This window comes from Colobus angolensis, unplaced genomic scaffold (genome assembly GCF_000951035.1).
Source record: "Colobus angolensis palliatus isolate OR3802 unplaced genomic scaffold, Cang.pa_1.0 Scaffold138, whole genome shotgun sequence".
Lineage (NCBI taxonomy): Eukaryota > Metazoa > Chordata > Mammalia > Primates > Cercopithecidae > Colobus > Colobus angolensis.
Window position 1 is genome coordinate 3955782 of NW_012114466.1, and position 13570 is coordinate 3969351.

General features: G+C 46.2%; 1 protein-coding gene across 4 annotated transcripts in view; it reads left to right on the forward strand.

Moving 5' to 3' along the window:
* Positions 1-13570, forward strand: part of EFCAB6 (EF-hand calcium binding domain 6) — a 328394-nt gene that overhangs the window by 77914 nt on the left and 236910 nt on the right. For all 4 annotated transcript variants that reach the window (XM_011934784.1, XM_011934785.1, XM_011934783.1 and 1 more), the window contains 2 exons: positions 7823-7959; positions 12004-12116. In XM_011934784.1, coding sequence (XP_011790174.1) covers positions 7823-7959; positions 12004-12116 — 250 coding nt within the window. The remainder of the gene's footprint in view (positions 1-7822; positions 7960-12003; positions 12117-13570) is intronic.

A 13570-nucleotide genomic window follows, 5' to 3' on the forward strand; every position in this document is an offset into this window, starting at 1 on the left:
CATCTATTCATTCATCATGTGTCCATTCATCCATCCATCCATAACCCTTCCATTCATTCATTCATCATTTATCCCTTCATCCATTCATCCATTTACCTATCTATCCATCATCCACCCACCCATCCATTCACCCATCTGTCCCATCCATTCGTCATCCATCCATTCATCCACCCACCCACCCATCCATCCATCCATCCACTTAACAGTTATTCACTGATCCAGGCCCTGGTCTTGGCTCTGGACTCCTGCCTATTCAAGACCTTCTTCCATCTCTAGGCTTCTGTTATCTTAGTCTGGGCAATGGTGCTGTGGAGGGTGAGGGGTGAAGGAGGGACTGGGGTTGGGGAGAGTAATGCTGGTTCAGCCACTTAATATTCCCCGACATGGGTGTGTGGTTATTTGGAACTCTATCCTCGGCCTTTGATCCCAATCAGCAATTCTCATTTCACCACCATCTATTGAACGTGTTCCATGTGTGAAGCACCTGCACACATGAGCTCCTTTCATCTTAAGCACACACCACACACCTATATCCTTATTCGTTCTCATTTCACAGGCAACGAAGCTGAAGTTAGAGGAATCAGGCCGCTTTCCCTAGGTTACCTGAATAACAGGTGCAGAGCTGGGATTCGAAGCCTCATTTCAGAGCCTGTGACTAGTCACTACATCCATTCTGCCCTTCAGGTTGCTTGTGGAGAGGAAGGATGCAGAGAGGCGATTTGATACACTGGGATTGTCCAGTGGGGGTCGCTCCAGCCCAGAGCAGTTATGTGCTTTTCAGTGGGGCAGACCGCCCTGCCTGGGAGAGGGCTTATTTTCCCCACTCCCTGGCTTTCATCTTAAAGGTCAGACAGTCTCTGCTTCTTGTAGTAACATTTATAATTCTGCCCTTCGTCAGTTCACCTAAATCTTCTTAATTGAATATTTTAAGTCTTGCTATTACTTTTTACAAAAATTTATTATTTTTATTTTTAGTGATCACTTCCTCCTTTTACTTCACTCCTATGTGACTTGGGGCTTCATTTCCTTGCTTTAAATGTTAGGTAACGAGTTTGGCTTCTGCAGCTGCACTTTGGAAATTCAGAGCTTTCTGTCTTGCCGTCCCCAGCCTTGCTCTCCAGGCAGAAGAGGCCAGTGGGTTTAGTCTCATGGTCCTCCCCTAGATCACTTGCTTCAGCCATCATGCCAAGGTCTGAGCAGCTACCCAGACCTGGCTCTAAGGACACCTAGAGGGTCAGATGCTATCCTGCTCCCAGGCTCTGCAGTGCTGCGGTGGGGGCTGGGGCGCAGTGGAAGGGCCGGGGTGCAGTGGGGGTGCCGGGAGGGCAGCACCTGCTCAGGCACAAGGCTAGCATATGGCCCCTAGCAGGGCTCAGGGAGCCAGGCTGGAATCAGCACCAGGCTCGGTGGGGGCTGCACAAGGTGGGGCTGGGACCAGGTCTCTGGCTAGGAGAGGGGCAAGAGGGTTGAGACGAGACTCTCTGGGACCACACAGGCCCATTTCCTGGCTCTGAGCCTTTAATTTAAGGCATAGTTAGCTGTTGCTTTGGTTTCCTTTTAAAATCTTCAGTGCTTTTCCTCATGTTTGTGCACAAAGAACTCCCCTGAAACTTCCTCACCCACTCAGATGTAAGTAAGCGAGGGCGGTGTGTAGGGTGGGGGAGTGGAATATGGGTCAGTGAACTTTTTCCATAAAGGGCTCAGGAGTATATATCTTCCCAGCTATTTCACTCAGCCCTCGGAGGGAAAAGCAGTCCCTAGATGGTATGTAAATGAGTGGGCGTGGCTGTGTGCCAATACAATTTATTTGTGGATACTGAAATTTGAAATTCACATAACTTTCGCATGTCATGAAATATTAGTCTTCTTTTGATTTTTTTTTCAACCATTTAAAAATGTTAAAACAATTCTTAGCTTGCAGGTGTACGAAATCAGGTGGTGGGCAGTAGTTTGCCGCACCTGGAATGAAGGTAGTTAGGGCTCCGTGGGTAATGACGTCAGGTGATACTTGGGGCAAGATGTTCTTTTCTGAGAGGCATGCTGGTTTGGAGGGAGGCTGCAAGAAGCAAGGACCTTCCCCCTTTTGTTATCGGTGCAGCGGTTTTTCCCTCTCTCGGTGGATTTGGCTCTCTGAGCACTCCTCCCGCCAGGCGCTGGGGATTTTAAGGGTAGAATGGAATGACAGGTGAGCAGGGGCCAGGCCTCCCTGCCCCCAGGGGAAGGAGCTAGTTACCAAGTGTAGGCAGAAATAAACCAAGATGGCAGGGTGGAAGTCAGGGTTCCATCCCTGGCTGGATGGAGGGATAATTAGGAAAGCCAGAAGAGAAGATACCGAATCCCGCCCCAGAGTGGACAGTGGCAGGGCAGGGAAGGGCCGCAGACATGGCACACAAATCCACTCTGCACACGTACTTATGGGCATCCACTGCGTCCGGGCACTATTCCAAGCCCTGAAGATATGGCAGCAAACAAAACCAACTTCCTACTTTGTGGAATTTACATTTCAATAGAGGAAGAAAGACAATAAACAGCTACAGAAATAAATAGGAAATGGTCCAGGTGTTGATGAATGCTAAGAAGAAAAATGAAGCAAGTGGCCAGCAGAGGATGAAGGTGCGCTTTCGAACAGGCGAGTGAGGAAGGGCTTAGTGGCAGCGTGGGATGGAGACCTGAACGAAGGCATGGGGGGAGGCGTGAGCAAGCTTGGTGCATGTAAGAAAGAAGGAGGAGGCCCCATAACCGAGGCAGAGTGAGAAGGGGCGGATAAAGCAGGGGTCAGACCATCTATAAATAGGAGTTCACAGCGGGTGAGATGAGCCCTAATACCCTTGCGAATTCAAAGTCGTTCAGCATGGCTGGAGCCCGGAGACCGTGGTTGGGCGGGTGGCGGGGGCGGGGGATGCACAGTCACTATTGTCAGGGGCCTTAGCTTAGCCATTTTATTCCTTCTTCTTACTTTTGTCTTCTCTCCTCCCCTGTGTGGGACAAGTCTTGGACACCACGGCCCTAACTTTGTTGCCTTTGATAAGCCTTACCATCTGCAGCTCAATTCTTCAGCCCTTGCCAAACTTCAGTCTGACAAATGATAAGAGCCTTGGAGACGTCGCTCTGGTGGGTGTGAGCTCGCTGCCAGGTTGCCGCTTCCCGGTGCTCACGCTGGAGATCCATATGGGTTGCTCTGGGGTTTTAAAAAAGCGCATCGCCTCATGCCCTCCATTTTACCAAAGGAGGTGAGTCTGGCTTTGGCAGCGGACAAAGTGCTGAGATTTTTATCTGACCGTGAGAGCAGGAGCTGTCAGTGGCTGAGGCTCCCTCTTTTAGGCAGAGCAGTGGAGTGGAGGACAGAGGCACCAGAGCCGGTTTTGCTTCTGCTGGTGCCTTTCCCTCTAGGCTGCACTCAGTATTCCCGGTTTTGGATACCGAGGCCATGTTAGCTAATGTTCTTTGGTTGTAAGCTGTTCTGTAGTCAGGAGGCTGGTATAGAGTTAAGCACGGGGCTCTGCACATAACAGACATCCGTTCAGTTCGTGTTTGTGCGAAGGTCATGTTATTGTAATCATGACATTGACACTGAATGTCATCATGACTGCACTCAGGATTGGTCCTGAATACTTGGGCCAGTCGACTGAGGAGGCAGTTGCAGACATAACACAAGGCTTCCGCAGAGCATGGCTCTTCTCCAGGCAGGTGAAGAGGAGACAGATTCATTCATTCCGACAGATACTCACCGAGTGTCCACACTGTGCCAGGTGCTGTCCTAGAGCTGGGGCCGTGAACAACCCTTGCTCTCAGAAGGGGAGACAGACCATAAAGACAAAAGAAGGCGATGCCAGTTGAAGAAGGGTTTGGAGAAAAGATAAGAGGATTGGGGGTGAGGAGTCCTAATTTGCATGGTGATTAGGGAGGGCCTTTCTGGGCCAAGACCTGAATGAAGCCAGGGAGTGAGCCAGTGAGTATTGGGGGAAGAATGTTCCAGGCACAAGGAGCAGTAAGCGCCAGCACCTTGAGGCGGGAGGGGCCGAGCAGTCATGGGGAGCAGCAGAATCTGGTGCGGCCAGAAAGCAGCAGGCGGGGGACAGGTGGAGGGAGACACGGCCAGGGGGTGGCCAGGAGCCAGTCGAGTGTGGCCTGGTGGGTCACAGCGAGTGGAGTGGGAGCCCTGGGGGGCTTTGGCCGTGGAGGGTATGCTCAGACTCACATTTAAATATAAACTCCTTGGCTGCTTCGTGGAGTCAAGTGTGGAGGCTGGAGGACCAAGCAGGAGGCTTGCACTAGCCTGGGGTGTGGGGGGAAGCGGGGTGGGGGTGGTAAGACATGATTGAATTCTTATTCAGTCTTATTCAATCTGGAGGGAGGGGCTGATGGGCTCTCCTGGTAGACTGGATATGGGATGTGAGCAAAAAGGAACCCAGTAGGATGGATTTGCCATTTATTGGGATAGGAGACTGCGGGTAGAGCAGCTTGGGTTTGGTAAACCTGAGATGTCTGTTAGAGTCTCAAGGTGGACGTCAAATGGGCAGTTGGATATTCTAAGCTGGGCTCTGAGAAGAGTCCAGGGCTCAAGACAGACATGTGGGAGTCATCAGTGAGACATTGAAGCCACAGGAGTGAACCACCAAGAAGTTAGTGTGGTCAGAGAAGCAGAGAGGGCTGAGGACTGAGTACTAAAATGCTGCAGGCTTGGAGATGGGAAGAGGAGGAGGAGCTGGCAAGGGAGACTGAGAAGGAGACTCCAAGAAGGCTGGAGGAGAAGGCTGGAGAGAGAGCATTGGCTCTAGAAGCTAAGCAGCAAAAGTGCCTCAAGGAAGAAGGGCCAAGCAGCTGTGTCAAAGGCGGCTGCTGGGACAGCAAGATGAGGACTGAGAAGTGGCCCTTGGGTTTGACAAGGTGGAAGTCTTTGGTCACACTGACAAGAACAGTGTTTGTGCAGTCATGTGGACAAAAGTGATTGGAGAGGTTTTAAGAGAGGGGGACACATTGGAGATAATCTTGAGGGGATTTCAGTCCAAGGGAATGGGTGACTGGAGGAAGAGGTGAGGCAAGGAGGGAGGTTCTGTTTGTGAAGCTGCTCATCTTCATGGGGGGGACCTGAGAGCGAGTAGGACGGGCAGGAGCACTTCCTCGCCTGGGGACAGGGTCAGGGTCATGTGCGTCACGTGGCCCTGCCAGGCCATAGGTAGGATCACGGAGCTTCATCCCTTGATCCCTTACAACAGGACAGGAGGCACGTGTCTCATCTGGGGATGGAGCAGGCCAGCTGCAAGTGGGTGCGGGGAATGGGAATGCTGTCCTTTAGTTGTTTCTGTTTTCTCTGTTAAATAAGAGGTAAGGTTATCAGTAAAGCAGGAGGCGGGAGGAGAAGTTGGAGGTTAGGAGAGTGCAGAAGGTGGGAATGGCTGTGTGGATGGAGTATGTGTGTGTGTGTGTGTGTGTGTGTGTGTGTGTGAGGGTGTGTATGACAGTATATGCAAGTGTGAGTATATGTGCAAGAGAACGTATTCATGTGTGTGAGTGATTGTGTGTATGTGATTATATGTACAAGTGTGTGTGCATGTGAGTATATGCACAGGTGTGTGTGAATATATGTGTGAGAGTGGTGGTGTGAGTGTGAGTATATGTGTGAGTGATGGTGTATGTGAGTGTGTGTGAGATTATATGTGCATATGTGTGTGAATGTGTGTGTGAGAGTGATTGAGTATATGCAGGTGTGTGTGTATGAGTACATGCATGTGTGTGTGAATATATGTGTATGTGATTGATGGTGTGAGTGTGTGAGTATATGCAGGTGTATGTGAATATATGTGTGTGAGTGACGATGTCAGTGTGTGTGAGTATATGCGGGTGTGTGTGTATATGTGCATGTGTGAGTGAATATACGTGTGTGAGTGATGGTGTGAGTGAGTGAGTATATGCCTGTGTGTGTGAGAGTATATGCAGGTGTGTGTGATATATGTGTGTGAGTGATGGTATGAGAATATATGCACAGGTGTGTGAATATGGGTGTGAGCAATGGTGTGTATGCATGTGAGTATCTGCATGTATGTGTGTGTAAATATTTGTGTGAGTGATGGTGTGAATGTGTGAGTATATGCAGGTGTGTGAGTGTGCATGTGTGTGTGAATATATGTGCGAATAGATGTGTGTGAGTGATGGTGTGTGTGTGAGTATATGCACAGTTCTGTGTGTGTATATGAATATATGTGTGTGTGAGTGATGTGTGTGCCTGTGAGTATCTGTGCGTGTGTGTGAGAATATGTGTGAGTGATGGTGTGTGAGTATATGCACAGGGGTGTGTGTGTATGAATATATGTGTGTATGAGTGATGGTGTGTGTGCATGTATCAGTGCATGTATGTGTGTGTGTGAATATATGTGTATGAGTGATGGTGTGTGTGAGTATATGCACAGGCATGTATATGTATGAATATATGTGTGTGATGGTGTGTGTGCACTTGAGTATTTGTGTGAACATATGTGTGTGAGTGATGGTGTGTATGTGAGTATATGCACAGGTGTATGTGTGTGTATGAATATATGTGTGTGTGAATGATGGTGCGTGTGCATGTATCTGTGGATGTGTGTGTGAGAGTGATGATGTATGGGGTGGGTTACCACGCAGCACCCGTCCTGGTGGGATTACCACAGAGCACCCGTTCTGGTGGAGTTAATGGTCTCGAGTTAGGAGAGCCAGGGAGGTGCTCGTGGTGTGTTTCTCTCCAGCCATGTCAGGCCATTTGGATGGGTCTGGAAGAGGTGGCGAGTTGGGTTTACCCCCGGTTAGGGTCTCACCAAGAGAGTAGGAGGGAGCAGAGGGGAGGAGGGAGTCAAGCATATATGCCAAGCGGCGAAGGTGTTGATGGGAGGGTTAGGAAGGAAGTGAGGCTGAGAGGCGTGGAGGAGTGTGGAGGGAGGCAGGAGCCCAGGGGAGGGCCCAGTGGGTCAAGGCTGTGAGCTCTGTGCACCCAAGGGAGTGAGCTGGAAAGATGGGGGGTGGGCAGCCACAGCGTGGGGCTGGATTGTGCAGAGTCAGCAGTCCTTGGTAATAAGATGTGGAGTGTGAGCAGGGAGCAGTCAGTTTCCATATCTAACGTTGGGGAAATAGTACCTCCTTCAGAGGGGTTGAAAGGCTTCCATCACACAGCTCTGTGCTTCTTTCCTTTGAATGTAAGTAGTTTAAGGCCAAGAGCACAACTGGATGTTCCCTGCAGATCCACAGGGCCTGTCCTAATGCCATGTGCATCTGTGCACCCAATAAATATAGTGGGTGCTCCCTGTGGATCCACAGGGTCTATCCTAATGTCGTGTGCATCTGTGCACCCACGAAATATCATTTGCTGAGTTTGGAGAAGTCTCTACAAAACTTTTCTGTGATATCTTTAAAAAATTTAGAGGGGTTGAAATATACAGTCATATTTTCCAGCTCCTAGTAAAAATAGTTTGCATATGGCTGTGAAAAATAAAAATTGTACAAGTCCAGCCATGCCAGAACTGTAGTTTTTAAGTATCAATTAACAAAAAAGATTTTTTCATACGGCCCTAAAAGGGAATGAATTGTGTATGAGACTTACTGCTTTACATCAGAAAGATATTTTTTTTTTTAAATTACTAAGACCATTTACGGAGAAAATTGCCTTGAAAACATTCAATAAATGCAAAGTGTTCTTTTTTCCGTAGACATGTCATTTTTGCAGTGCCCACCACTGTGAGTCTTTGAAAACATTTTATTTTATAAAAAGTATTAAAAAAACCTTTCACATTTTTATTGCCATTTGGTTTCTAACACTAGATCTTTTGACTTTTCCTAAATCACTTTTTATACATAGGTTTTCAAAAACATTAAGACTGTTCTGAAAGCCTTTAAGCTCATTGATGTTAACAAGACTGGACTGGTTCAACCGCAGGAGCTAAGAAGGGTTCTGGAGACTTTCTGTTTGAAGTTAAGAGATGAGGAATACGAAAAGTAAGCAAATGAAGGCACGGTGAGAGATTGCTCAGTAGAACTTTTAACCAATTTCAAAATGAGACCTGTTGGGTTCATTGGCTCCATCCATCTCTCGTCCTCCCCACCTCACACACACACCTTATTTCTCAAAGAGGCACTCACTGGACATTCTCTCATGTTCCTAAAGCTCCCCATGCATTCTCAAAAATGAGAGCTAATGGTTTTCATTCCTGAAGCACCCTCGGGTCCGTCCTCTGGCCCGCAGCTTTGAACACATCCAGGTTATTGGAGTAATCCATCACCAATTGTCTCTTTCCCCACTTGGCACTGTGCCCGCCCCCCATCCCACATATTTCTAGTTCACTATTGATTTTTACTCAAAGCCTGGGGTTAGGAGAAGAATGACAAATTTCAGGATTCACGCGTTGTTGCTGTGCTCCCCGTTGGCTCTGCATCCTGATACAATCACGGAGACTTAATTTTCCTTTGAGGACTGTTGTTGCTGAGGTGCAGGGGTGTGGGGCAGGAGGATGATGAACAGCAGAACATTTAGCTGCTTCATGGCGTTTGAACGCCACCACCACCTGCTCCTGACTCCAAGGGCAGCACACACAAGCCTGCACGGGCATTTTTTTGAGCCGTCTATAAACTCCACATCATTCAGAAGAAGCCAAATGTTTGGCTTCTGTAGCTATTTGAGTTTTGAGTGAAAGCCACTGGAAGATGGGCCCATGTCTAGCTTAATTTCTACAGTACCCAGCCGAGAGGTCCTTTCCCTCTTCGTGCTTTTTCCCACTTTTCTAAATACCCACCAGACCATTAACAAAAGCACCAAGTCTCATTTCGCCCAGAGCCCAAGCTTTTCGCATTGCACTGGTGTTCTAAGTTGCTATGAAAATGGGTCCCGGTAGCTCCTTGTATCTCATAAAGACAGTGTGGCTGCTGCTAGAAGCAGAGTGGAAGAATTTGCCCCTGAGGCAAGGAAGTCTAGAGGGCATGTGACATGTTACTGGTGCTGCAGGGCCTGAAAAGCAGGCGGACTTTAAAAAATGGCATCTCCTACTCTTTTGAATGTCTTTTTCTTTTTTTTCTCTTTATAACCCACCTCAGAATATAAAAGATATAATAGATGTTTTAATTTTTACATCTTTTCCGGCTGGGAAAGTGTCCAGAATAAGATCCAAACAAAACAAATTAAATAATTTTGTGCACGCAATTATAGAACAGAGGCAGCACTCTTCTAAAACAGGCAATCAAAAAACAAAACAGTGTTTTATTTGACAATAAACCTTGTGTTTGGCACTGCAGTCTCCAACCTAGTAAATCTATAAAAAATGTTACTGTCTGCTTCCCCATCTCATAAGTATTGAATAATAAAGAACGCCACAAATTTTTATTTGAGATTTTTTTAAGCCTCAAAAACAATGCTATTTTCATGATAAGGCTTGAGAAACTGAACATAATAGAATTGCTTTCCTTTAGACTCAGAAACACAGAAGATCAAAAGTAGACCATTTCTTCAATTGCTTTAATGCTTTTCTTATTGAAGCTCAAGAATATACTCTTTCCTGGAGAAGCTGCTTCAGTATTAACTTTGTCTTTTTTATTTTTGAGCAGGAAACACAATGCATTTTTGAATCCTTTCTTTTATCTAACAGCTTTCTATTTAATTTCAACATTCGGCTCTTTGTGTGGTACAAATGGCCCAGGCTTTGAAGTCAGGCTGCTGGAGGTGAAGTTTGTGCTGTCTCCTCCCTTGTTCTAGGGCCTCAGGGTAGCTCCTGGGCCTTGTCAAGACTCAGTTTTCTCTTAAAGAAATGGGGACTGGCCGGGTGCGGTGGCTCCCGCTTGTAATCCCTGCACTTTGGGATGCTGAGGCAGGTGAATCACGAGGTCAAGAGATTGAGACCATCCTGGCCAACATGGTGAAACCCCGTCTCTACTAAAAGTACAAAAATTAGCCAGGCATGGTGGTGCACACCTGTAGTCCCAGTTACTCGGGAGGCTGAGGCAGGAGAACCGCTTGAACCCGGGAGGCAGAGGTTGCAGTGAGCTGAGATCGCACCACTGCACTCCAGCCTGGCGACAGAGCGAGACTCCATCTAAAAAAAAAAAAAAATGGGGACTGAGCAGCCCACCTCTCAGGGCTGGGGTGAAGACTCAACGTAATGTACATAACATACCTGTGACACGCTTGCGCATAGTAGGGCTGATTTCACAGTGACCATCTCATCATCATAAAGACTCCATGAATGCCCGTTACCCTGTGATGACTTGTGCCATTTAGGCAGCAGACTACTGTCCAACCTACATAGAACAAGAGGCCAGAGATACAGTTACCACCAAGCCCTCTATTTAATCAGGATATCCCCAAACCCATTGAGTTTTGTCTTTCCCGCCTCCCTCCAGCCTACTCTCCACTGCCCTGGAGGCCAGCGTGTTTGAAATAGGTGAAATCATTTATGAGCAGCCTTGTAAAACCAGCAAACAAATCACTACAGTTCAGCCTGTTGCCTGAGCAGATGAATGAAACCCAGTTACAGGTGGTGATGCTGGAGAGGTTTATGAGCTGATTGGAGTCATACCCTTCTCCCCTCAATTAGGCCGTCTGGTTTCTCAAACTTACTACCTCATTTTCACAAGACAGAGACCATGGATGAAAGATGAAGCTGTTTAGGGAGTTTCACTGCTAACATCTGGCAGCTATCACACCTAGAGATCATTTATCTTATTAAAACAATAGGCAAGAGTCGTCTAAGTGGAAAAAAAGGTATGCATTGAAATAACTACATGACATTACTCTTTGTTAAATTTAGAAAACAGAAAAATAACAAATACTTTAAGTGATAATTACTAAATTTTTAGAAAGCAGTATGAGATTAGATAATTATAGAAATCAACACATATGGAGATAATATAACCAAACACTTAAAACCCGTCAATTTTTAGAAATGTAATAACACAGGAATGATCTAGAAAACCATTTATCAGGTGGAAGACTTGAATAATAGAAAATTTATTTTAAAAATTCAAACATCCTATTTATCTTAACTTTTAAAAAAGTTTGTCTCGGCTGGGCACAGTGGCTCATGCCTATAATTCTAGCACTTTGGGAAGCTGAGGTGAGCAGATAACTTGAGGCCAGGGGTTTGAGACCAGCCTGGCCAACATGGCAAAACCCCGTCTCTACTAAAAATACAAAAATTAGCCATGCGTGGTGGTGCATGGCTGTAATCCCAGCTACTCGGGAGGCTGAGGCAGGAGAATCACTTGAACAGGGAGGTGGAGGTTGCAGTGAGCTGAGATTGCAGCACCACAGTCTAGCCTGGGCAACAGAGCGAGATTCTGTCTAAAACAAAAACAAACAAACAAAACAAAACATCTCTCTCTCTCTCTCTCTCTCTCTGTACATCAGTGTATTTCAGGGATAGTGGTTCGTTGTTTTAAAAAGTCTTATTTTATATGTTACATATAAAAATCCCAGAATGCTTCAAGAGAAACTTTGCCCCCTCTACCACCCCCTGTTTTGAAACCATATGCCATCTGCGGGCCTCACTTTCTCTCTAGAGAAAGGGTATGCTCAGTCGAGATCATCTCTGCTGGCTCCTCCACCCAGCTCTCCATTCCCCTGTTTATGGAAATTTTGTGCTGGCTGACTCATTTCCCTACAATTATTAAAGGCAAGTGGGACCTGCTTCTGCTGTTGGAGTGGAGAGGCGGCTGCCGTGCAGACTGAGCCCCAGCTCCCCTCCCGCCAGAGCAAGGAGAAACTCCTTAGGTGCTGTCTAGGTCTGGCCATTTCTCAACAGGTCCAGCAACGTTTGCTGTCTCACTGTAATCTCAATGCATCCATCTGTAGGCTAAAGAAGTGATCTCGAAGTGGCTGCATTAAAAACAAAAATCTGACAGTAACATTTTCTGGGGTTTACTTTTCAATTCCGTCTGTAGCTAGAAACAGACATTAAAATTAATGCCAGCCCGAGTGTAAAGGATACCTTAGTAACAAACTTGCTTCATTTTAGATTCATAATTTCTCATTGCTAAAGAACATTTGTATTTTAGGTTTTCGAAACACTACAACATCCACAGCGATACTGCAGTAGATTACAATGTGTTTTTGAAGAATCTCAGCATAAATAATGACTTGAACCTTAGATATTGTATTGGAAATCAAGGTAAGTATTTTTAAAGTATATAGCTAAAGATTTCAATATCTTTTGGCATGGTAATTCCTCTTCTTTGAATCTTTCCTGAGGAAATACTTTCAAATGTAGAAAATACATTATCTACAAAGCTAGCCATGGTATCATTATTTATAAGAATAACGTCAATGCCTAAGAACAGGAAAAGGCTAAATGAGTCACAATACAGCCACATAGTTAAAATCTATAGCCAGGAACAAGGATATCCATGAAGAGTTAATAATAACACAGAAGATGTGTATGGAATATCTGTAGCAGATTGGAAAATATTCCAAAATACTCAGGTTGTCCTTAAGTGAGGTGTCCCTGGGTATGATTTTGTTCTTTCTGCTGCTTCTGTATTTTCAATTTTTTTTTTCTTTAATGATGGGAAAAATCTTAACAGAAAAGGGCAGATAGCTGAGTAATTTCCAGTTATGTTAGACACGCAAACCCAGGTCACTAGACATAACCTTGAGACAGAACACGTTTCCTCGTGTGAACAGTCTTTATCCCAGCCTCCTCCATACGACATCCAGGGTTGTCGGCCTGTTGGGTAGCTTTGGAGAGAGGCAGGGTCCAGTTCTTTAAGGATCAATGTATGGCTCATGCAGTTGGATCCTCTCCCTTCCCAGCCTTTGGTCATTTTCCTTGCCTTAAATAAGATTTCCCCTCAGTGGTCTGGTGCCTCAGGAGTGACTGCCTGTGAATGGCTCGCTCAAAATGGGTTGTCGCTGTCTGGTTTCAGCTTAATTCAGAGCAGCAGATATTCATGGAGCACCTTCTATGATTCTCAGATCCGTCTCACTAGCAAGCTGAAAAATGACAGATTCTCAGGTTTCAGCCTGGTTCCACTAACCAAGCTTGCGTATAGCAGACTCCAGTGTTCTAGTTTTTGAAGCCTCCCATGCCAGGCGCCGTGCAAAGCATGTTCCTGCATCGCCTCTATATCCCCCACAGCTGTGTAAGGCAGGTGCCAATGCGACGAGGAAGAGATTGAAGTAAACAATCGAACCAAGCCCACTACCCAGAAATAACCACTGTCCACAGGGTTCCTGGCATCTCTCCATGGCACATACATGGAAAGGAGCTAGGCAGAAAGAAATATATTTGTAAAAATGGGTTTATATAGATGCTCTTCTCTGTAAGAATTTACTTTTCCTTGAGTGTATCAGAAGAATAGACATTTAAATGACACTCAAGAAAATGATGAATACATCCTGGCTCTATATCTTGGATATAATGTCCACAGGTCACATCTTCCCCCTTCAATATGTTGTAGACTTTGGTCCATTGCCCTCTGGTACTGAGATTGACTGTGGAAAAGTCTGAGGCCTGCTTCATTTTCTCTCTTATGAATGATTTGCTTTCTCTGGCTGATTGCCCTAAGAGTCATTTATCCTGGAACTCCCTCCTTCCCTCCCTTCCCTTCCCTCTCCTCTCCCCTC